The 24,122-nt window shown below is 36.5% G+C and overlaps 1 protein-coding gene across 1 annotated transcript; it reads left to right on the forward strand.

The window, feature by feature from the left end:
* Nucleotides 1–1,940: 1,940 nt before the first annotated feature.
* LOC108983370 (leucine-rich repeat receptor-like serine/threonine-protein kinase BAM1) lies at nucleotides 1,941–22,471 on the forward strand. Its single transcript, XM_035693326.1, has 3 exons — nucleotides 1,941–2,437; nucleotides 17,919–20,361; nucleotides 22,061–22,471. The coding sequence occupies exons 1-2, from the start codon at nucleotides 1,972–1,974 to the stop codon at nucleotides 20,321–20,323; spliced, it is 2,871 nt and encodes a 956-aa protein (XP_035549219.1). The 5' UTR covers nucleotides 1,941–1,971; the 3' UTR covers nucleotides 20,324–20,361; nucleotides 22,061–22,471.
* Nucleotides 22,472–24,122: the final 1,651 nt, after the last annotated feature.

The following is a 24,122-nucleotide window of genomic DNA, read 5'->3' on the forward strand; positions in this document are numbered from 1 at the left end:
TTATTAGTATATTTATTTTATTTTTAAAACCATAATAAACACACGGACTTGCTTGCATGAGTCTTGTGTCTGAGTTTTAAAAACACAAACTTTTATTAGACTTCCAAACAAAGATGGAGTTGGTCCAATCACGTGTGGATGACAAGTCAAATATTAAAAGTGTTTTGGCAGATATAAGAAGATGTGATAGTTAACTGGCCTTTAAAAATATAATTTTATTTCTCATTTTTCAGTTGATTTATAAAAAGATCATTACTTTAACTTCATTCAAAAGTTAAACTTAATTTCAGACCGGAGTTGATTGAAATTGATCGAAACGGCCAGAATTTGACCCAAAATGGAATAGGTACTTATCTTGTGCCAGTTACTGTTTCGGGACGGAAAAATTCTGACCATTCCAATTGAAACGGAATGATTTTTAAAACTTTGGTTTAGATTTAAAAATGAGCAGAAATAAAGTAGAATGAGTATGCAAGAATTTTTTTTTGTTTGCAAATGAGATATTTGTTGAAAGTTAAATAAAATATTATTTTTATTTTTAATTTTGAAAAAATTAAATAATATATTATATTTTATATAAAAAGGCTTCTGTGGCCTACCATCATCGTAAACGTGATGCTCATGCAAAGGACAAATTATCTAATGACCATTAATGAGCTGGTTCCAACTTCCAACCAAGTTGCATGCGTTGGCTATGTCGACCGAACGTCTGGAAAACGTCTTAACAAATTCTTTTTATATATGCTACCAATTTCTATTCTACACCAATTTTCTCCCAAACCGGTCCCCCCGGGAAGCTAGCCAGCTTGTAACAATAATAACGCTCGTTAAGTTACGTAATTTAGATGAAATATTTTGTTAAAAATTAAATAAAATATTATTATAATATTATTTTTAATATTATTTTTATTTTATGATTTGAAAAAGATTGAATTATTTAACATATTTTATGTGAGAATTTAAAAATTTTTTAATGAGTATATGAGATAAGATGAGATGAGATAATTTACTTTAGTGTAACCAAACCAGCTCTAAATAAATAAGAACATCTGGTCTTATAAGTAAAGTTTTGAATACTGTTTCACTACTATTATAAGGCACTGAAACGAAATATTTTGATACCGGTACCGTTTTGAGTATTGTTTCAATATAGTCTATATATAAATAAATAAATTATATATATGTATAAATTATATTTCAAAATAACATCAATGCAAGTCTTAAAAAGTTAAAGCACATTTATTAAACTCAATAATACTTTTAAGTTCCCAAACTAACTATTAAAAAAAATAATCACTCATTTTCATCACGAAAATGAGAGTAGGGATTTGATCTTCAGTTCTCAAGAAAATGTGATTAAAAAAAGTTAAGAAAATAGCCTTAAGATATAAAAATTAGAGTGAAAATTATGAAAATAGATTAAAAATACAAAAATATGAAATTTCAGCCGATACACTGAAAATCGACAGTACTGACCAAAACGCATCGAAATGACCAGTAAAAAACTTCTATCTCTCCTGTGCCGGTTACTAGTTCGGCACGGTAGATACCGGCCGTAGCTGCACGGTATTTAAAACGTTGCTTATAACAATAATAAATAAGAATAATGATAGGTTTATTATTTTATACCATCTATTTACTATTCCTTTAATTTTTTTACTTAATAATTAAGAAAGTGACTATTAGTAAAGTTGTATATTTTTTAAATTTTTTATTAATTATTAAGGATGTTAAAAAAATATTTATAACAAAATAATAAAAAAATAAAAATTTTAAATACACTACAGAACAATAAAAAAGAAAAAAAAAAGATACTAGGGTAGTAACCTGTTGTTTTTTTTTTTTTATTCAAGTAACCTGTCGTTATTCAATAGATAAAGAAACATGCGATTTTTCTCACTCCCGCTCTATATGAATCATATCTACTTCTTCGCTACCTCTCCAAACCAAATCAAGAAATTAAAGAGAAAAATGAAAATGCAATTCCTCCTTTCGCTTCTGCTTCTGTGCCTCCTCCACGTCCATCCAACCCTCTCTGGCAGATACCTCCTCCTGGAACACAAAGCCCTCCTCTCCGTCAAATCCTCCATCACTGATGACCCACAATCAGCTCTTTCTACGTGGAATGCCTCCACTAGCCACTGCAACTGGGAGGGTATCACGTGCCACCCTTCCCGTCGCCGCGTGACCGCCCTCAAGCTGGTTCACCTTCAACTCTCTGGTACTCTCTCCCCGGACCTAGCTCATCTCAGTTTCCTGTCCGAACTCTCTTTCTCCCTCAATCAGCTCTCCGGGGCCATCCCCACCGAGCTCTCTTCCCTCTCTGCCCTCCGCATCCTCAATCTCTCAAATAATGAATTCAACGGTAGCTTCCCCTCCCAGCTCTCCCTCCTCAAGAACCTTCAGGTTTTGGATCTCTCTCACAATCGCATGACAGGTGACTTGCCCTTGGCCGTCACCCAAATGCCCGACTTGCGCCATTTGAATCTAGGTGGTAACGACTTCTCAGGTCGGATAACGTCCCAGTTCGGGCAATGGAAATTCTTGGAATTCTTGGATGTATCCCGTAACAGTCTCGGAGGTCCTATACCGTTGGAGATTGGAAACTTGACCAACCTCAGGGAGCTCTACATTGGATACAATATGTACGAAGGTGGCATACCCTTGGAGATCTGGAACCTATTGGAACTAGTTCATTTCGAAGCCAGTAACTGTAACTTATCCGGCGAGATACCACCGGAGATCGGGAACTTGGTGAGCTTGAAATCCTTGGACTTGTCTTATAACGTTTTTACAGGCGCTATTCCTGAGTTTATTGGCGACATGCCGGAGCTGGAGGTGTTGGAGTTGTTGGACAACAACTTTACCGGGATCATTCCTCAGAGGCTGGGAAAGAATGGGAAGCTTCAGTATCTTGATCTTTCATCGAATAAACTGACTGGTACTCTGCCTCCTGATATGTGTTTTGGGAATCGGCTTGAGCATCTGTATACTGAGGAAAATTTATTGTTCGGTCCGATCCCGGACTCGCTCGGGAGGTGCGAGTCGCTGTCTGAGATCCGAATGGGGCATAACTTTCTCAACGGTTCAATGCCAAGTGACCTTCTTGGTTTGCCCAATCTCACCAACGTGGAGCTGCAGAATAACCGTCTGACCGGGAAGTTTCCCATTTCCTCGAGAATCGATTCTCAATTAATTTCGTTAGATATTTCTGACAACAAGATTCATGGGGAGCTACCAAGTTGGTTCTGGAGACTTCCCCATCTTCAGATTTTGAATCTTTCTCATAATTGTCTAGAGACTGTAGACGTGAATTTAAACTCTCAGACTTCCCAAACCGGATTTAATATCCTAGACCTTAACTCCAACCAGCTCCAAGGGCAACTTTCAACTCTCCCACTAGCTTTTTGAATAAACCCATACCGGCGCACGAATCACCATATGGCGACGCGCTCTGTTTTCTTCTCTGTCTCAAGGAATAAATTTGACGGGACTATTCCTATGTCACTGTGCAATTCTAGACATCTTGATGCTCTAGACTTGTCCCATAATCACTTGACTGGCACGATTCCCCAATGCTTAATCGAAATGGGTACAAGACTAAGCATGATGGATTTAGGGGGAAACAATCTTACTGGAGTAATTCCTGATTCCTTTTCAGACTCCTTATGTTATTTACAAACTTTGGTTCTGAATGGAAATCAACTGGAAGGACAGCTACCAAAATCCCTAGCCAAGTGCAATACATATTTGGAGGTTTTGGACGTTGGGAACAACCGCATTCAGGATATCTTTCCATGTTATTTGAAGAGCATAGACACATTGCGAGTCCTTATTTTGCGATCTAATCAATTTTATGGGTCTATTAATTGTCTAGACGCTAATACCACCTGGTCCAACCTTCAAATTTTGGACCTGGCCTCAAACCATTTTGTTGGTAAGTTTCCAATACGTTACTTTTCTAGCTGGAAGGGAATGATAGTAAGCGAAAATAATGCTGAACTTGACCATTATGTAAGTTATGCCCTCACGCGGAAGGCAGTGCCAGTTTACATCTCTCAAATTAGGGTCAATCTTACATTAAAAGGTCAAGAATTGGAGTTCGTGAAGGTCCCAACTATCTACACCTCACTTGACCTGTCGTGCAACAGTTTTGACGGACATATACCTGCAGAAATAGGAGAATTCAAATCCCTATATGCCCTCAACTTATCACACAATGCTTTTACAGGTCAAATCCCACAAGCTTTAGGAAACATTACTGCTCTTGAGTCACTAGACTTGTCGAGCAACAAGCTTATTGGAGAGATTCCTCTCCAACTTGCAGATGGTCTTATTTTCCTGGGAACCCTTAACCTTTCGTTCAATCAATTGGTGGGAAAGATTCCACAGATCAAGCAATTTGCTACATTTACAGAAAGTTCATTTGAAGGAAATATACGGTTATGTGACTTTCCCATGAAAGAAAAATGCATACATGAAGAATTGGGACCGTCACCTCCTCCATCTAATGAATCTCACCGGAATTCAATTGATTGGGACTTCTTAAGTGTTGAATTGGGATTTGTTTTCGGCTTCGGGATTTTTATTGGACCTCTTATATTTTGGAAGAGGTGGAGGAAACGCTACTATAAACATGTCGACGACATTGTTTTTAAGATGTTCCCTCGGACATACATAAGAATAGAGAATCATCAAAGGCGAGCACATAGGAATCAAGGACGACAAGCAAGAAGGAATCAAGGTGGGAGGGATTAGTGACAGATACGAGGAGCAATGCTCAATGATGTCAGGTATGTCTCCAATTGATTTTTTGGTATGCAATTAAATGTTGTCCGAAGTGATGTATTATAAATTAGCAATATTGTTGAAATTCATGAGGCATGATCTCTTACATGGCCAGGCCACCCAACTTGAACTGGATGTATAGATCATTACAAAGTTGTTCTGGGAAGTCCTAATTGAGAAATACTACTAAAATAAGAAATATCAGGAAGCAATATGGCCTCGATCGTTGTGGGAATGAAGCCATAATTAAATGTTTTACTCACGAGGTAGAAAGTAATATAACAAATTAAATTTTGTTCAATGAATAATCTCACATTGGCTATGGACAAGGTCTTGGGCATGTTTATAAGCAATGAGCAATCCTCATCTCATAAAATCGGTTCTACAAGAGATGATTGCTCATTGCTTATAAACATGCCCAAGACCTTGTCCATAGCCAATGTAAGATTATTCCTCAACAAATTTATATAAGTTTCTAACAGTATTGGCGTTACTTTATTTAAGAATTTAGACAAATTTAGCAAAATATATGGAACCACTTTCTGGTTTGCATAACTTGTACGTAAAACTCTCCGCATTGAATTAGCTAACTTTCCTCCATACCATTAATTACGAGCCTATAATCCGCGCATTTGCACGGATCGTTATTTATGCTGAATTTTATAACTATAAATAGTTTACTATATATAATCACTTTCACAACTATTAAAAAAAATATATCAAATATATATAAAATAGAATATGAATATATAAAAGAGTTCACTTTACCAATAAATATTTCATAATCAATTTATAATATTAAAATGTAATATATATATATTAAAAAATGTAAAATAGATTATATTAGTATGACACACAAAACATATGCTCCACCTTGCCAATTTCACTACACTTTTTAGTTTTTAAAGAAAAGTTGAAAGGAAGTCTAAAAAAAAAATATTCCTACGCAACTGGAAATTTAAAGATCCAAAAACAAAACTCTGAAAAGGACAACAAATATTTTCCGGATGATCTTCTGAGGAGTAAAATTAGACTCCCAAGAATGATTCAGAATTGCTCCTTTCCATGTCGCTCTGAACTAGATAAGCGACTTAGAGGCATCTGACTCTGATGAAAATCCAGCAGGTCCAACTAAAATCAAGTGTTGAACATGAGCGGGATGCTATAGATTAAAAATAAATAAAAATTAGTATCAAAATTCAGAAATGATACTTTATATTAATTCTAGAACTCAAACAATGATGGGAGGAAGCGATTACCTTCAGAGCGTATTTAGCTGCAACGTACCCTCCAAATGAATGTCCAAGCAATCTAAAGTTGCTAAGGTTTTTGGCTTTTCGTCATTCCTCAAAGGAATCAATGAACCATGCCTCAGTTCCTGCATTGCCGATTGCAACAACAAACTCAACCTATATTCTATTCATGTGCTATAGTATCTTATCCCATCTTTATAAATAGGTAGTATATAGTGACTTCTGTGACTCCATGACTGCGTGAAAATGGTATTGTGTTAAAGCACCTTGTACTCTGATTGAATGAGATTGACGCCGTCTCTCTTAGACACTTAAAGTCACTTTCAGTTCCACGAACTACTTCACTTCCACACTCGATTCACTTCCATAGACCCCTTGACACGACTTCAGTTCCACGAACTATTATTTATTTATGTAACAGTGCTAGTTAAATTTGTTGGGAGTTTTAGCTTAAAGTTGTTTTAGCTAACTTTTACATAACTCAATCCTAAGAGCATTGAGCATTGGTAATGGCCTAACCAAATGTCTATGTAAGTCCATAATTTAGCTATATGTGAGAAAAAACATTTATGTTGAACTAGCCAATGGTCCAAAGCTCAACATATGAGTTACAGTAATTTTTGAGGGCTCTCCATTGTTGGCGAGTCACTGTTCACCCTCCATCAGACTATTTTATTATTTTCATCAACCTTTCCCTTTATCTTTCCCCCTCGTTCTCTTCTCTCTCTTCAACCCGCAAGCTTCCTAGTTCTGTTGCCTCTCGAGTCTTCATCCCTTGCTCCTCCTTCGACCCTCTTCTCTCCGAGGTCGTCTTCTTCCCCATCTTCTTCCAAGCCAAACAAGTGATATCTTTTGAGAGTTGAAAACCCTCTGGCCAACTTCTGTCTCCTGGGTGGTCTATTAACACCTTTTTTGTTCAACTTCCGTCTCCCTCTCTTTCCCAATAATAATTTAGGGATGGGTTTTTGGAAAAATGTTTGCGGACAAGGGAAAGAAACCCAAGGTCCCAGAGATGGTTGAGGTGGCGGATTCGATGACATTGACGATGTCCGCTTTCTCCCCTTCGAGAAGTTGTAGGAGGTTCAGGATGAGCTATTAGCTATCTAGCTGTGAAAGTGTTTGTTAGTTTAAAGATATCTAGTTGTGCTTGTTGGGTGGAAGAAATGTTGATATTATATGTTTGTTAGTTTCATAAAATTCTAATTTGATCCTTAACTATTAGCTAAAACTAAAAAAGTTGATATAATATTATATTATTATTTTGACTTGAAGATGACTAGTCTAATGTGGATTCACCAAGCCAAAAGTTGATATTCTAGCCAAACTTTGGACCTAGCCATTGCCAATGCTCTTAGAGCATCTTTATTGAATTATGCAAATACAAATCCAATGAGAAGTTCGGCTAATAAACCCTAAAAATAGTCTACATTGGATTATGTAAATCCAAAAGATATAACTTTTAGCTATAGTATTTTAGGATTGATGGTTACATTTGGTGAGTAACGTTACATATAGTCGTGAAGTGCGTAAGTATTGTGCAGTTGTTTGAAAAAAGAGTGAGGTCCACTATTAAAAGATTAATTTTTTTTATGTGGTTCCAGTATTTATTCACTTTTTTCAACGCAGTGCTTGCACACTCACAACTGCAATTATCATTTTTCATATTTGGTGGTCATTGTAACTAGACCAAATTGATTAAAAAATATTTTCTCTCTCCTTTGATACTCCCTCCCGACCGCATTTTCCTTTCTTCCTCCCGCAATATTTCCACTCCATTTCTTCTCCCTCATTTTTTTCTTCCTTTCATTTCTTCATTTCTCCATACCACCTTCCCATCGCAGCACCTACACATTCACCCACGGTACAGAAGGCCACCAGAGGCAAGAAATCACTTGGTCGACATCAACTCCTAACCCCTCTCTCTCTCTCTCTCTCTCTCTCTCTCTCTCTTGCCTTGAGGTGTCTAAATCTAAACCCTAATATTTCATAGCCCTTCTCTCTTCGTGTTTATCTAGAATTTGCCTTATCCATCTCGATCTCGATCAATTGCAGGTACGAGCCCTAGTGTTTCCCTGTTCAGTTGGTGTCACACTCCCGTACATGAACAGTGGTGGAGTGAAGTTATTGTGGGCTTTGGTTGTTCCTGTTCGTTGTATTGGACTATGGCCATTTCTTTTATTTTCAAGAAGGTCATGAGTCGGGCCATGGCCCATTTAACGTTGTTAGCCTTGATTGAGTTGTCTTTATTTTTAGAGTCTTGTTAAGTTGGCCTAGGGCCCACAAGTTAGTAGAGGGGAGTATTTGAAGTGGTTTAGGACGTAATTGTAAGCATGGAGAATCTGAATACAATTGTTTCAATTTTGCTCTCAACTTTTCTCTTTTATGGGAGGCTAGGTCAACCTCTGACCATTTTCTTTACATTTTCTCTCTTATTTTTTAGTTAACCAAACACTACTAATCAGGTGTGTTACAGTTGGTTCTAATATTCATATTCGTCGATACTTGTTGTCCTGTTTGGAACTATGTTATCTGATAATTTCAAGCTATCTAAGTTCAATCGATTTATGATTTTTTTTTCAAAATACACTTTCATATCAAATCAGTGCATCCATCACCATCTTACAGTTATCAAATGCTCTTAACATTTGTTCAAACGATAAATATAAAAAGTTTCTCTGTAACTCATGATATTCTAAACGGTGTGCCAAACGTTGTCAAAATGGTACTCAAAATGGTACTTTTGGGGAGGAATCAAGAGAGAAAAATTCACAAATACGAATGACGTCTACGTTTTGTAACTTGCGATAGTTCCGACAGATAAATGTAACTTGTGTAATAATATATTTAGATCAACTTATTGGGTTGTATCATGTGTGTATAGAGAAAGAAGGATGTGCTTCTATTATCAGGCCGTGTTTTTATGTTACTTGTTCTGGTCACCTCGACTCGAATGACTCTTACTTCAAGCTGTTACGATATAACCTGAAATATGTTCTAGTTTTTCATTGAATTTCGTCTTATTGAGGAAGTACGTTGATGTGTTTGCTGGTTAAGGAAGTCTGAATGTGGAAAACTTATGAGAAAATTGACTATGGTCAATACATATAAGTACTTTTCATTTCACATTTCTTAATATTTTGTAATCTTTTGGGTTTTCCTATGAATCTCTGTCTACTACTACCATGCAGATATATATTGCTATGAGTAGATGTGATCTAACGGTTTCTTTCTATATTATGAATGTGGTATTGGGTCTGATATTACTCATTACTTTTACGTTTTACCTCCATTCTGACTGCTTCTTATGTCTCTTAGGGGAATCATAATTTGTGTAACTTGATATTTGGAGAATTTGATGTGAGAATTTGATTTTGATTTGCAATGTTGATGTCTGATGTATGATCTTCCATTTTTTCCCATTCTACATACCATTTTTTCTGATTATGAACATTGTTCATACAGGGAGGTTGCTGGTTTTTCTGCTATTTGCAGATTCTCAGGGTGAAGGTGTCAATATTGAAGTTTCTTTTATGTCCGAACAGGCTGCCTTCTATTTGGGATCAAGTGACAATCTATAGTCGAAAGATGCCCCAATAGATGCACTCTGTTTCTTTGTATTACATATCAGGCCATGCCTTGTTTTAGTGTATTCTACTGTGTTTTAATTTCCAGTGATGGGCTGATTTTGTTGAATTATATGTAGAATTGTGAATGCGAATTGTGGAATTTTTGGTAATTTAATAATATTTTATTATTATTTTAGCTAATAGATAGATAATTCAATGTGACAATATGTTTTAAGTGAAATAGCTAAATGCAAAATTATGTGATATTATGCAAATTATTACTTTGCATTTGCATAATCAATGCAAAAGCAAATTCAAGGAGAAGTTTCATTAATAGACTCTAAAAATAGTCTATATTAGATTATGCAAATCCAAAATAAATTACTTTTAACTACAGTATTTTAAGATTGATAGTTATATTTAGTTATTACTGTAGCTAGACCAATTTGATAAAAAAATACTCTCTCTCCTTCGATACTCCCTCTCCCGAATGCTGAGAGCGAATCCATGGTAATGTCGACCAAGTGTGAACGCAAATGCCAAAAACCATGGGAAAATATAACGTGTGGCCCAGCTGAAAAATAGATAATGATATATTATACTTTATTCGATATGTTATTAACTTATTCCTTCGCATTATCACTTTTCCTAAAAATAAAAATAAAAAGAGACATTCAGCAAATTATTAAAACAGTAATGCTAGATAACACGTGCATTTATTTTTTTAAAAAATTGAGTCTATTATTTAAAAAATATTTTTGTAGAAATATTAAATCTAACTACATTTTTTAAAAGAGTACACGTGATTTGATCAATTTGATTTTTATATCATTGGTCTTTTTAAATAGATGTGAAACATGCATTATGTGACTATTGAGATTGCCCATTTCAACATTATAATTAACAATAGTATATGTTTAACATATAGTTTGTCTAATTTTAGTGGTTGTCTAGCCACATATGATGGAAATACATGGGGTTAGGTAGCAAATTTGTGATTGGGCATGGTCCTTATTTTTTGTGATGGATAGTAACATTAGTGATGGGTTGACTTTTGGAGATGTGTACATTTTTGTGATGAGCTGAAATGTATTGAACATTAGTGATAACTTGTATTTTTCTCAATGGTGTTTTTTTGAGGTGAAAATGTAATAGACAAGTATTTTTTTCAATGGTGTTGTTTTAAATATTTAGAATGTATTTATTGCACTCCAAGATCCATCAACATATTTATCCAAGTCTCATATTGTATAACATTAATATTTCCATGTAACTCTTAATTTTAAAAAAAAATTAATAGAACAAAAAAATTGAAAAAAAAATATTATTAAATTTATAATATTTTATTATTATTTTGACTAATAGATAGATAATCCAATATGAAAATTAGTTTTGAGTGGAATAGCTAAATGCAAAATCCTGTCATACTATGCAAATTTTACATTTGCATTTGCATAATTCAATATTAAAATTTGATCCGTAATATTTTTTAAACTTTCACTATCTAAATATTTTATAAAATACAATGTCAATGCTCTAAGTTGAGTACCACTAAATGCAGACTTGGTTAGCATAAAGTAATGAATATATAAATGAATCTTATATATTTATAAATATATGTGTGCCTTTCAAGTTGTAACATTTCAGCTATTACCAAATATGTACATGAATGTCGTGGCTTACTCTCATCTTTACTCTTTTCTACAAATTTCCTAAAAACGATAGCAATATCTTTATAGTAGGCCCCTTTCCTCACATCCTCGATAGCAAAACCACCATCAACAATCAAAACAGCAACATTGTGCACGTCCAATGTTCACCACACTAAGACAATGGCCAGTGTCAACCGCCACAACCATAAACCGATACTCAACACCACATACCCAGTCCAACCACAAACAACCCATGTAAAAACCCATGAATGGTTCTCTTTTTCTTTTTGTTTGTTGTGGCATGTGGTCTATATACATAATCTTCTATGGTTGTCGATGTGTTCTGTATAATCTCCTCCCCTGGCTTTGGCCAGCCATAACCCTCACTTTTCCCTTCCTCTCAATAAGCCCACACCAATCTCTTCTCCTTTTCTCCATCATTTTCTCAATCTAACTTGCCATAGCAAGTTGAGTAACTGCCCCGCCACTAATATTGGCTAGCCACCAGCTTTGTTGCACCTTGTTCCTCTTCCGGTGAGTCTTGGACCATTCTGTCTCTTTGCCCCTGGTTTTCTCGAGTGAATATATGTTTCTTTTTGCTGTCAAACCCATACTTACACCAAGGCTATGTTTAGGCACTTAGATGAGATGAGACTCATCTAAAAAATTTTCATAATGTTCTTCCCTAATATCACTCAAACAATAACACTTTTTAATTTCAAATTTTAAAATTTTTCATCTAATTGTTACCTAATAATTAGTATGAAGTCCAGTTCTTTTTTTTTTCGTTATTGTTTGTGTGTGTGAAGTCATGGCCAGTGTAGAAGCCTAGACAAAAAAAAAAGGCCTAGCCCCTCATCCCTAAAATGGCGCTATTTTGTTCTAGCGGGGAAGGGGGCATGAAACACTATTGCGCCGCACCTCTCCCTCTCTTCCTTCCTGCGCCACATCCCTCCCCACGCCCCTCTCTCCCTCTTTGCAACCCGTGACCTCCCTGCATGCACCTCTCTCTCTCTCTCTCTCTCTCTCTCCCTCGAACAATCTACTTCCAATAATCATCATAGTTATCCATGTTCACCGACAGCAACATTAGGTCATAAGGGATCACCGATCTACAACACAACCACCACGAGCAGCACCGTCCATGGTTGACCACGTTGTTGTTTTACAAGCTAAAAAACAAATCAAACACATGCTCCTTCGCTTAGATCCACCGTTGTCAACTGACCTTGATGACAAGTGGCTGATATCTCTCATTGTCGTGCACGACAAACCCATGTACTGCAGCCATGAAACGGTCATCCACAACAACTCAAACCGAGGCCCACTACCATAGCCCAGTTCCACCTCCGGCAGCACATTCCTTGCCACCTTTCACTTCGAAAACCACCCAAATATGCTGTGGCAAGATTTTCCTCTGTCTCTCTCCTTCGTGAACATCACCTTCCCCTTCCCTTTGATGTCTATTGTGTTCTTTGCTTTAGATCGGTGACCTCTGTTTGTGCTCTATTCAGTAACCCACTACAACTTTTTTACCTCTGTATCTCACTGTGTTTCTCTGTTTTCCATGAATCGTCGCATGCCAAGCACCACCACAAACCACCTCCCTCGGTTCTCCCTCATTCCTTCCTTATGCTCTCTTTCCTTTCCCTTTCACCCTCTCTGTTTCAGCTCCTCCGTGAGCACCATCGTCGTCGTTTGCCACCTTTCGTCACCTAAGCTCCTCTGTCTCTCTCTCACCTTCTCATTTTTCTTCCCCTCTCTATGAGCACTGTAGTGCACTCTCTTCCCGCTCTATGAGTCACTATCATAACTCTAGCCCACCACCTTGCTCGCCACCAACCATCCCACCTTATCCCTCTCAATCCTCGTCACTCTCTGCCCCCTTCAACCCTCTCTCTGACCCATAGCCCCTTCAACCATCTAGTAGTAACGCGTCAAGTACATTTGATTTTGATACATGGGCGGAATGGTACGCGTGGTCTAGCCGTAACGATGGTACAGAAGAAGCAGTTCTTCTTTTGAGCATGTTGATGGAGGAGCAGCAATCCCATGCCCCACGTCGTATGCCCAGGCCACAACAAAACATTGGCTTGCGTGGTAATCAGTACATCATCGCAGTACTAAATGGACATCCTGACACCTGTTATGAGATGTTCCGAATGGAGGTATATGCATTCCGGGCCTTATGTGATCATTTACGTAGAGATGCAAGCTTGCGTGATTCGTCACGAGAGGTCACGGTTGAGGAAGCCTTAGGAATGTTTTGCTACACCGTCGGGCATGGTGTCATTCAACGAAATGCAGCTAACTTGTTTCAACATTCGGTTGAAACTATAAATCGACATGTGTACCACGTAATGCGTGCATTATGTCGTCTAGCGCGCCGTGTGATTAAACAGAGCCAGACAACTGGGGTGATGCCTTATATTGAAGGAAATCCAAGACATTATCTATGGTTCGAGGTAAATATTTGCCATTACATGATCTACTTTCTCGCTTAAAATTCTACATATGTCAAAAACTGTTTGCAATACGATATTTTGGAATTTATGAGAATTTAAAATGAAATCTGCAGAAGTGTCATGGTGCAATGGATGGGGTCATGATCGACGCAGCTGCACCGGCTTCCGTAGCAAATGCATACTTAAATCGGTATCACAGGATTACCCAGAATGTCTTGTGTGTCTGTGATTTCGATATGAAATTCACATTCGTATACGCCGGGTGGGAGGGTACAGCCCACGATGCTCGTGTTTTAATTGATGCGTTGAGGCGTCCGAGGAACAATTTTCCATGGCCTGAAGAGGGAAATTTTTACACATTATTTTATTTGTACGTTGAAAGTTTGCGAGAATTTGGATTCTTCAAACATTATAAATTTTCAGGTTATTATTATCTAGTAGATTAGGCATTTCCCTGTACCGAAGGATTTATGCCACCGTATCCGAGGGTAAGGTACCAAAGATCTGAACGAAGAGGCTCTCGTACCTTCCAAGGATATAAAGATCTGTTTAATTATCAGCACGCATCCATTCGGAATGTCATTGAACGAACATTCGGCGTATTCAAGAAGCGTTTTCGAATTTTAAATTTAATGCCCCATACCTTCCAATTCGGCAACGATATCTTATTATTGCATGTTGTACGATCTATAACTTTATCCGCATGGTTACACCTAATGATCTGGATTTTCTAGTATATAGCAATCCAGATGATTATCCAGGAATGGATACAGATCAGAACACCAGTGAAGATCCTCATGTACCTGACATGTCGACTGCATAAGCACAAGCGATGGCCGTAAGAAGAGATGCTATTGCATTACCTATGTGGGAGCATAATTATGGTCAACAAGGCAACACCTAATTGCTAGTATGGTGTTGCAATATTTTTGTTACGTTAGTATGAAACAATAGATTATCAATTCGGGACCCTTTATTTACATATATCGATGTTTAATATGTAAATAAATTATTAAATAAAATGTGTTATGCTCCCTGTAGTATTTTTCTCCACTAATTCAATAAAATTTTTTTTTTCAAGAAGGAATTTACATACAAAATGTAGTGGAAATTCTGTTTTTACATGCATTGACTCATTTAAATAATAAAGTGATATTCTTATTGACTCAAGAAATATTTTATACAATCAAATAAAAACTTTAGAAAATATATATAATGGCACTTGATACTGCTAATTTTACTCAAATCATAAATAAGAAATAATAGAAATAATGAAAAGTGATGAAAATAGTGAGATGGTCATATAAAAAATAAAGGGAACGGATAAAAAAAAATTAAAGAAAAAGTAATATGACAGATAACAACAACAAATTGTATGGACTTGTGAATAGTGAATACGTGTATGAACATCAACTTATTTCCATAAAATCCGTGTGATTTGGTGCGCCTCTCAACGGTTCCCCATTCCAGATATTTTTTTTCCAGCGTTGCATTGGCGCCAGATCACGGAATCATTTCCATTTTTATTACCGTAACGTGAACAGTATAAAATAATGATAGTACTCACTTCTTTTACAATTTATCATAAATATATCTAAATTCATCTTAACATATAAACACATTTTAAATTTATTTTAAATAGACTCCACCAAACTCATTCAACAATCTCAACTCACTATTATTTATAAAAAATTTAACTTATTTTAACTCATTTTAATATCTAAACGCAACTTAAGAAAATTTGTTTATTTGATATTGTCAAAAAGTAATTAGTTAAATTTATAAAATCAAATTTCTAATCAAATTTTAGGCAAATTTTAGTTAAGCACCTACTAATGCTCTTACGAAAGATATGATTGATCGTCTTGACTCACTAGACTTTGTCGAGCAAGAAGTATACTAGGAAGATTCCTCCCCCAATTACATGAACCGTTTAGGTTTACGTCCAATCAATAGTTGAAAACTTCATAACTAAAGAAATTTGATCAATTGCCGGAAAGTTCCTATGGGGATATGTGGCTATATCTTGTTTGAAAGAAAAATCCACACGTAAAGTATCCGCGTGGTATTTATGATCCCGATTCAGAGTTTAACTGCTACATTGACTTAGAAATGAGCAGAAATAAATTAGAATTAGTATGCATGATTTTTTTTTTTTTTTTTTCAGATGAGATATTTGTTGATAGTTTTATAAAATATTTTTATAATATTATTTTTATTTTAAAATTTGAAAAAGTTAAATAATTTATTATATTTTATATAAAAATTTAAAACAAAAATTTACAAAAATTATATAAAATAAAATAGTTTAATTTTATGTGACAAAACCAATTCACAGAAAGACTGATATGGCCTACCATCATATGATGCTCATGCAAAGCGCCAATTAGCTAATTAATGACCATTAATGAGCTGGTTCCAACTTCCAACCAAGTTGCATGCGTTGGCCATGTCGACCGAACGTCTGGAAAACGTCTTAACAAATTCTTTTTATATATATGCTACCAATTTCTATTCTACACCAATTTTCTCCCAAACCGGCCCCCCCGGGAAGCTAGCCAGCTTGTAACAATAATAACGCTCGTTAAGTTACGTAATTTAGATGAAATATTTTGTTAAAAATTAAATAAAATATTATTATAATATTATTTTTAATATTATTTTTATTTTATGATTTGAAAAAGATTGAATTATTTAACATATTTTATGTGAGAATTTAAAAATTTTTTAATGAGTATATGAGATAAGATGAGATGAGATAATTTACTTTAGTGTAACCAAACCAGCTCTAAATAAATAAGAACATCTGGTCTTATAAGTAAAGTTTTGAATACTGTTTCACTACTATTATAAGGCACTGAAACGAAATATTTTGATACCGGTACCGTTTTGAGTATTGTTTCAATATAGTCTATATATAAATAAATAAATTATATATATGTATAAATTATATTTCAAAATAACATCAATGCAAGTCTTAAAAAGTTAAAGCACATTTATTAAACTCAATAATACTTTTAAGTTCCCAAACTAACTATTAAAAAAAATAATCACTCATTTTCATCACGAAAATGAGAGTAGGGATTTGATCTTCAGTTCTCAAGAAAATGTGATTAAAAAAAGTTAAGAAAATAGCCTTAAGATATAAAAATTAGAGTGAAAATTATGAAAATAGATTAAAAATACAAAAATATGAAATTTCAGCCGATACACTGAAAATCGACAGTACTGACCAAAACGCATCGAAATGACCAGTAAAAAACTTCTATCTCTCCTGTGCCGGTTACTAGTTCGGCACGGTAGATACCGGCCGTAGCTGCACGGTATTTAAAACGTTGCTTATAACAATAATAAATAAGAATAATGATAGGTTTATTATTTTATACCATCTATTTACTATTCCTTTAATTTTTTTACTTAATAATTAAGAAAGTGACTATTAGTAAAGTTGTATATTTTTTAAATTTTTTATTAATTATTAAGGATGTTAAAAAAATATTTATAACAAAATAATAAAAAAATAAAAATTTTAAATACACTACAGAACAATAAAAAAGAAAAAAAAAAGATACTAGGGTAGTAACCTGTTGTTATTCTTTTTTTATTCAAGTAACCTGTCGTTATTCAATAGATAAAGAAACATGCGATCTTTCTCACTCCCGCTCTATATGAATCATATCTACTTCGGCATTGCCTCTCCACACCAAATCAAGAAATTAAAGAGAATAATGAAAATGCAATTCCTCCTTTCGCTTCTGCTTCTGTGCCTCCTCCATGTCCATCCAACCCTTTCTGGCGGATACCACCTCCCGGAATACAGAGCCCTCCTCTCCGTCAAATCCTCCATCACTCATGACCCACAATCAGCTCTTTCTACGTGGAACGCCTCCACTAGCCACTGCACCTGGTCGGGTATCACGTGCCACCCTTCCCGTCGTCGCGTGATCGTCCTCGACCTCTCAGACCTTCAACTCTCTGGTACTCTTTCCCCGGACCTGGCTCATCTACGTTTCCTCTCCAACCTCTCCGTCGCCTCTAATCACCTCCACGGGGCCATCCCCGCCGAGCTCTCTTCCCTCTCCGCCCTCCGCATCCTCAATCTCTCAAATAATGAATTCAGCGGTAGCTTCCCCTCCCAGCTCTCCCTCCTCAAGAACCTTCAAGTTTTGGATCTCTATGAAATTGGAATGACAGGTGACTTGCCCTTGGCCGTCACCCAAATGCCCGACTTGCGCCATTTGAATCTAGGTGGTAACGACTTCTCAGGTCGGATAACGTCCCAGTTCGGGCAATGGAAATTCTTGGAATTCTTGGATGTATCCAGTAACAGTCTCGGAGGTCCTATACCGTTGGAGATTGGAAACTTGACCAACCTCAGGGAGCTCTACATTGGATACAATATGTACGAAGGTGGCATACCTTCGGAGATCTGGAACCTATCGGAACTAGTTCATTTCGAAGCCAGCAACTGTATTAACTTATCCGGCGAGATACCACCGGAGATCGGGAACTTGGTGAGCTTGAAATCCTTGGACTTGTCGAATAACGTTTTTACAGGGGAGATTCCAGCGTCGTTTGCCGAGCTGAAGAGCATGAGGCTGCTGCAATTGTCTGAAAACAAACTTCACGGCGCTATTCCTGAGTTTATTTGCGACATGCCGGAGCTGGAGGAGTTGCAATTGGGGGAGAACAACTTTACCGGGATCATTCCTCAGAGGCTGGGAAAGAATGGGAAGCTTCAGCTTCTTGATCTTTCATCGAATAAACTGACTGGTACTCTGCCTCCTTATATGTGTTTTGGGAATCGGCTTGAGACTCTGAATACTGAGGAAAATTTATTGGTCGGGCCAATCCCGGACTCACTCGGGAGGTGCGAGTCGCTGTTTAAGATCCGAATGGGGCACAACCTTCTCAACGGTTCAATGCCAGGAGACCTTTTCGGTTTGCCCAATCTCAGCATCGTGAGGCTGCAGAATAACTGTCTGAACGGGAAGTTTCCCATTTCCTCGAGAAACGATTCTAAATTAATTTGGTTAGATATTTCTGACAACAAGATTCATGGGGAGCTACCGAGTTGGATCTGGAGACTTCCCCATCTTCAGTTTTTGAATCTTTCTCATAATTGTCTAGAGACTCTAGATGTGAATTTAAACTCTCAGACTTCCCAAACCAGGTTTAATATCCTAGACCTTCACTCCAACCAGCTCCGAGGGCAACTTTCAACTCTCCCACTGCATTTTCGACCCATAATCAAATACAGTTTCACCATAGTTTCAAGGAATAAATTTGACGACACTACTACTCCTCTGGTTCTGGGGACTATGACCGCTGTTTTCTTGTCTAGGAATAAATTCGACGGGAATATTCCTACGTCACTGTGCAATGCTACATTCTATGCTATAGACTTGTCCCATAATCGCTTGAATGGCACGATTCCCCAATGCTTAATTGAAATGAGACTTCTACAGGTGATGGATTTAGGGGGAAACAATCTTACTGGCGTAATTCCTGATTCCTTTCCAGACTACTGTCGTTTACAATCTTTGTTTCTGAATGGAAATCAACTAGAAGGAGAGCTACCAAAATCCATGGCCAAGTGCAATAAAACGTTGGAGGTTTTGGACATCGGGAACAACCGCATTCAGGATACCTTCCCATGCTATTTGAAGAACATAGACACATTGCGAGTCCTTATTTTGCGATCTAACGAATTTTATGGGTCTATTAATTGTCTAGACGCTTATACCACCTGGTCCAACCTTCAAATTTTAGACCTGGCCTCAAACCATTTTGTTGGTAAGTTTCCAATACGTTACTTTTCTAGCTGGAAGGCAATGATGGGAACCGAAAATTCTGAGTTTGAACATCTGCGATATGATATAACGCCAGATCTCGCCTATCAAATTATGGTAACAGTTACATTAAAAGATCTAGTATTGTTGTTGGAGAAGGTCCTAACTATCTTCACCTCACTTGACCTGTCATGCAACAGTTTGGACGGACATATACCTGCAGAAATAGGAGAATTCAAAGCCCTATATGCCCTCAACTTATCTCACAATTGTTTTTCAGGTCAAATCCCACAAGCTTTAGGAAAGTTGACTAGTCTTGAGTCACTAGACTTGTCTAGCAACAAGCTTATTGGAGAGATTCCTCTCCAACTTGCAGATGGTCTTATTTTCCTATCATACCTTAACCTTTCGTTCAATCAATTGGTGGGAAAGATTCCACAGATCAAGCAATTTACTACATTTACAGAAAGTTCATTTGAAGGAAATATACGATTATGTGACTTTCCCATGAAAGAAAAATGCATACCTGAAGAATTGGGACCGTCACCTCCTCCAGCTAAAGAATCTCACTGGAATTCAATTGATTGGGACTTCTTAAGTGTTGAATTGGGATTTGTTTTCGGCTTCGGGATTTTTATTGGACCTCTTATATTTTCGAAGAGGTGGAGGAAACGCTACTATAAACATGTCGACGACATTGTTTTTAAGATGTTCCCTCGGACATACATAAGAATAGAGAATCATCGAAGGCGAGCACACAGGAATCAAGGACGACAAGGACGAAGGAATCAAGGTAGGAGGGATTAGTGATAGATACGAGGAGCAATGCTAGTCAATGATGTCAGGTATGTCTCCAATTGATTTTTTGGTATGCAATTAAATGTTGTCCGAAGTGATGTATTATAAATTAGCAATATTGTTGAAATTCATAAGGCATGAACTCCTACATGGCAGGCTACCCAGCTTGAACTGGATGTATAGATCATTACAAAGTTGTTCTGGAAAGTCCTAATTGAGAAATACTACTAAAATAAGAAATATCAGGAAGCAATATGGCCTCGATCGTTGTGGGAATGAAGCCATAATTAAATGTTTAAGTCGTGAGGTAGAAAGTAATATAAGAAATTAAATTTGAATAAGTTTCTAACAGTATTGGCGTTACTTTATATAAGAATTTAGACAAATTTAGCAAATATATGGAACCACTTTTTCTGGTTTGCATAACTTATACGTAATACTCTCCACATTGAATTAGCTAACTTTCCTCTGTACCATTAAATTATTATTTCTTTCTTCAATTTATTATTAATTCATCTCTTTATTGGGAGAGAAAGTAGAGCGCAATCAAATTAAGGAAGTGTGGGAGAGACAAAATATTAATCTATTATTTAGTTATGCAACAGTGCAGTTAAGTTTGTTGGGAGTTTTAGCTGAAAGTTGTTCTGTAATGATGAAAAGTTTCACCAAGGTTTAGAAGCACAAGTTGGAAAAAACGAACTTTAAAATTTGTACAAGGCCACAAGCATATGGTCGTCTTTGAGGAAGATTCAGAGATACCCAAATGAGCCAAAAGATAAGGGGATTGAAGTCAATAAACCAAGAAAAACACGTAGAAATTTAAGGCTCCGTTTGGATTTAAAAATTATTTCATCTCATCTCATCTCATGATTACAATTTTTTTAAATTTCTTCAATTGATCAAGCTTCCTCGTTCTGTTCCCTCTCAAGTCTTCATCCCTTGCTCCTCATTCGTCCCTCTTCTCTCCGAGGTCGTCTTCTTCCCCATCTTCTTCCAGGCCAAACAAGTGATATTTTTTAGAGTTGAATGACAAACGTTGTCAAAATGGAACTTTGGGGAAGGAATCAATAAAGAAAAATCTACAAATACGAATGACATCTACGTTCTGTAACTTGCGATAGTTCTGACAGATAAATGTAACTTGTGTAATAATATATTTAGATCAACTTATTGGGTTGTATCATTTGTCTATAGAGAAAGAAGGATGTGCTTCTATTTTCATGCCGTGTTTCTATGTTATTTGTTCTGGTGACCTCGACTCGAATGACTCTTACTTCAAGAGGTTACGATATAACCTGAAATATGTTCTAGTTTTTCATTGAATTTCGTCTTATTGAGGAAGTACGTTGATGTGTTTGCTGGTTAAGGAAGTCTGAATGTGGAAAACTTATGGTCAATACATATAAGAAGTAGTACTTTTCATTTCACATTTCTTAATAATTTTGTAATCTTTTGTGTTTTCCTGTGAATCTCTGTCTACTATTACCATGCAGATATTGCTGAGTAGATGTGATCTAACGGTTTCTTTCTATATTATTAATGTGGTATTGGGTCTGATATTACTTTTACGTTTTATATATGTCTCTTAAAGGGGAATCATAATTTGTGTAACTTGATATTTGGAGAATTTGATGTGAGAATTTGATTTTGATTTGCAATGTTGATGGCTGATGTATGATCTTCCATTTTTTCCCATTATGAACATTGTTCATACATGAAGGTTGCTGGTTTTTCTGCTATTTGCAGATTCTCAAGGTGAAGGTGCAACATTGAAGTTTCTTTTATGTCTGAACGGCCGCCTTCTATTTGGGATCAAGTGACAATCTATAGTAGAAAGATGCCCCAATAAATGGACTCTGTGTTTCTTTGTATTACATATCAGGCCATGCCTTGTTTAATTTAGTGTATTTTGCAGTGTTTTAATTTCCGGTGATGGGCTGATTTTGTTGAATTATACGTGGAATTGTGAATGCGAATTGTGGAATTTTTGGTGATAGATAATTATTATTATCAAATTAGAAGAAAAAATATTATTAAATTAATAATATTTTATCAAGTCGGTGAAGTCTACACACATCTTCCACTTGCCATTCAACTTTTGTACTAAGACCACATTGGAAAGCCATTTCGGGTAATGGGCTTCCTAAATGAATCTCGCAGCCAGTAGTCAGTCGACCTCCTCTGCTATTGTGAAGTACTTCTCCTCGATGAAGCTTCGCCTCTTTTTTCAGATCTTCCTTGCGTCGAGGTTCACACTCAAGCGATGTTTTATTACATTTCTATCGGTCCTAGGCATATCAGCATGGCGACAAGCAAATACCTCCTGATGTTCAACTAGGAGCAATATTAATTGGGACCTCGTTCCGCTACTCATCCTCATCCCTAATCTCACCCTCCTCTCCGAATGAATGATGTCCAAGGATATCAGCTCAAAGGACTCATTGGTCTCTCTGATAGCCTCATAGCTTGTTCCCTGCTCCGAGCACAAGCCTTGCCACATGCTCCTCTATCTCTAAGGGTTGTTATGTCTTCTCGACTTGCGGGTGCATCTTCTTGGTTGTGGGCCATTCGGAAGCGAGTCGCAGTTGGAGTATAAAAGGCATGCTAATGCTGTTAGACCAAAATAATTTTGTATCACACATATGATGCCACCTTTGAATGCATATTTTGTAGCCACTTGCGGTGACGACACTCTAGGTACTTGCAAGGGTGGAAGAAAGGGTGGCTGGGTGTGAATGTGTCGCCACCGATGCCAAGTCAGAATCTCTAGAACTAGAGAGTAGTGAGAAGTTAGAGAGAGTGATCTAGTTCGTAACATGCATTTTTCTCGGCCTCATGTTCTCTCCTCGTTGGGGTTCTATCCACTCAGACTGCCATACTATCACATTCAATGCGGCAACCCCTTCTCAGCAACTGGGTCTTCTATCAATATTTCCTACACGCATGCCATGTCAGTGTATTTAATGCAGCATTTCCTCTTCGCATGTAATATCGGCAGGGCTCCACCCGCATCTGCCATGATCTAGATCTCCCCTACAAAAGGTTGGGTCAGGCTAGGCACACCTGAAGCTCAAGGCAAGAGGCCTTACAGGTATAGGCCCGAGCTCAGAAAGGGGAGGAATATCCCTTCCAATCTTTTTTTTATTGAAAGAATTGAAGACTTCTTTTTTTCACTCGTCGAACTTTCTATCATCATCATTATAGTAAACATACATTATTTATCCTATTTTAGACTTAATTTAATTTATTTTCAAAATATACTAAGACATTTATAATTTTTAGGGGCCTTGCTCTTTGGAGGGCCTTAGACAACTGCCTAATGGCCTAACCATGGACTTGGCATTGGTAAAAAGATAAAGATGAAAAAGAATATTTGTTGGACAAATTTTAAAACTTTGATTACATCAGACTCCTAATTTAATATTCGAGCAAGTTCAAACTTGTTAACGAGTTGTTTGATTTAAATAAATAGATTTTTTATATTTTATTTGATAATTTTATCTGCAATGTTGATAAATAAACTTTGAGTTTCTACTAATATCTTTCTAAAGTTTTATACACCAATATTAACAATTAGATTCATAAAGACTCAAATAACATCTTTAATATTAGGAACATGATTTCTTATACGTCTTTTTAAAATATTCTTATTATAATGATGGAGTTAATCAATATTATAAAAAATAAATGCGAAATTATTCGAATTTATATGAGCTTATACAAGTCGAGCTGATCTGTATAGAAGTTGTATCATTAACAATGAAGGGAAATCTTTGCGTTGGGACTGAAGTCAAAGGGTAGTGTGATG

Source organism: Juglans regia, chromosome 8 (assembly GCF_001411555.2).
Source record: "Juglans regia cultivar Chandler chromosome 8, Walnut 2.0, whole genome shotgun sequence".
Taxonomy (NCBI): domain Eukaryota; kingdom Viridiplantae; phylum Streptophyta; class Magnoliopsida; order Fagales; family Juglandaceae; genus Juglans; species Juglans regia.

Coding starts and splice junctions, on each gene's coding strand:
- LOC108983370 (XM_035693326.1), top strand. CDS start 1,972: ATGAAAATGCAATTCCTCCTTTCGCTTCTGCTTCTGTGCCTCCTCCAC. Junction 2,438..17,918: donor CTCTCACAATCGCATGACAG/GTGACTTGCCCT, acceptor TTGGAATGACAG/GTGACTTGCCCTTGGCCGTC.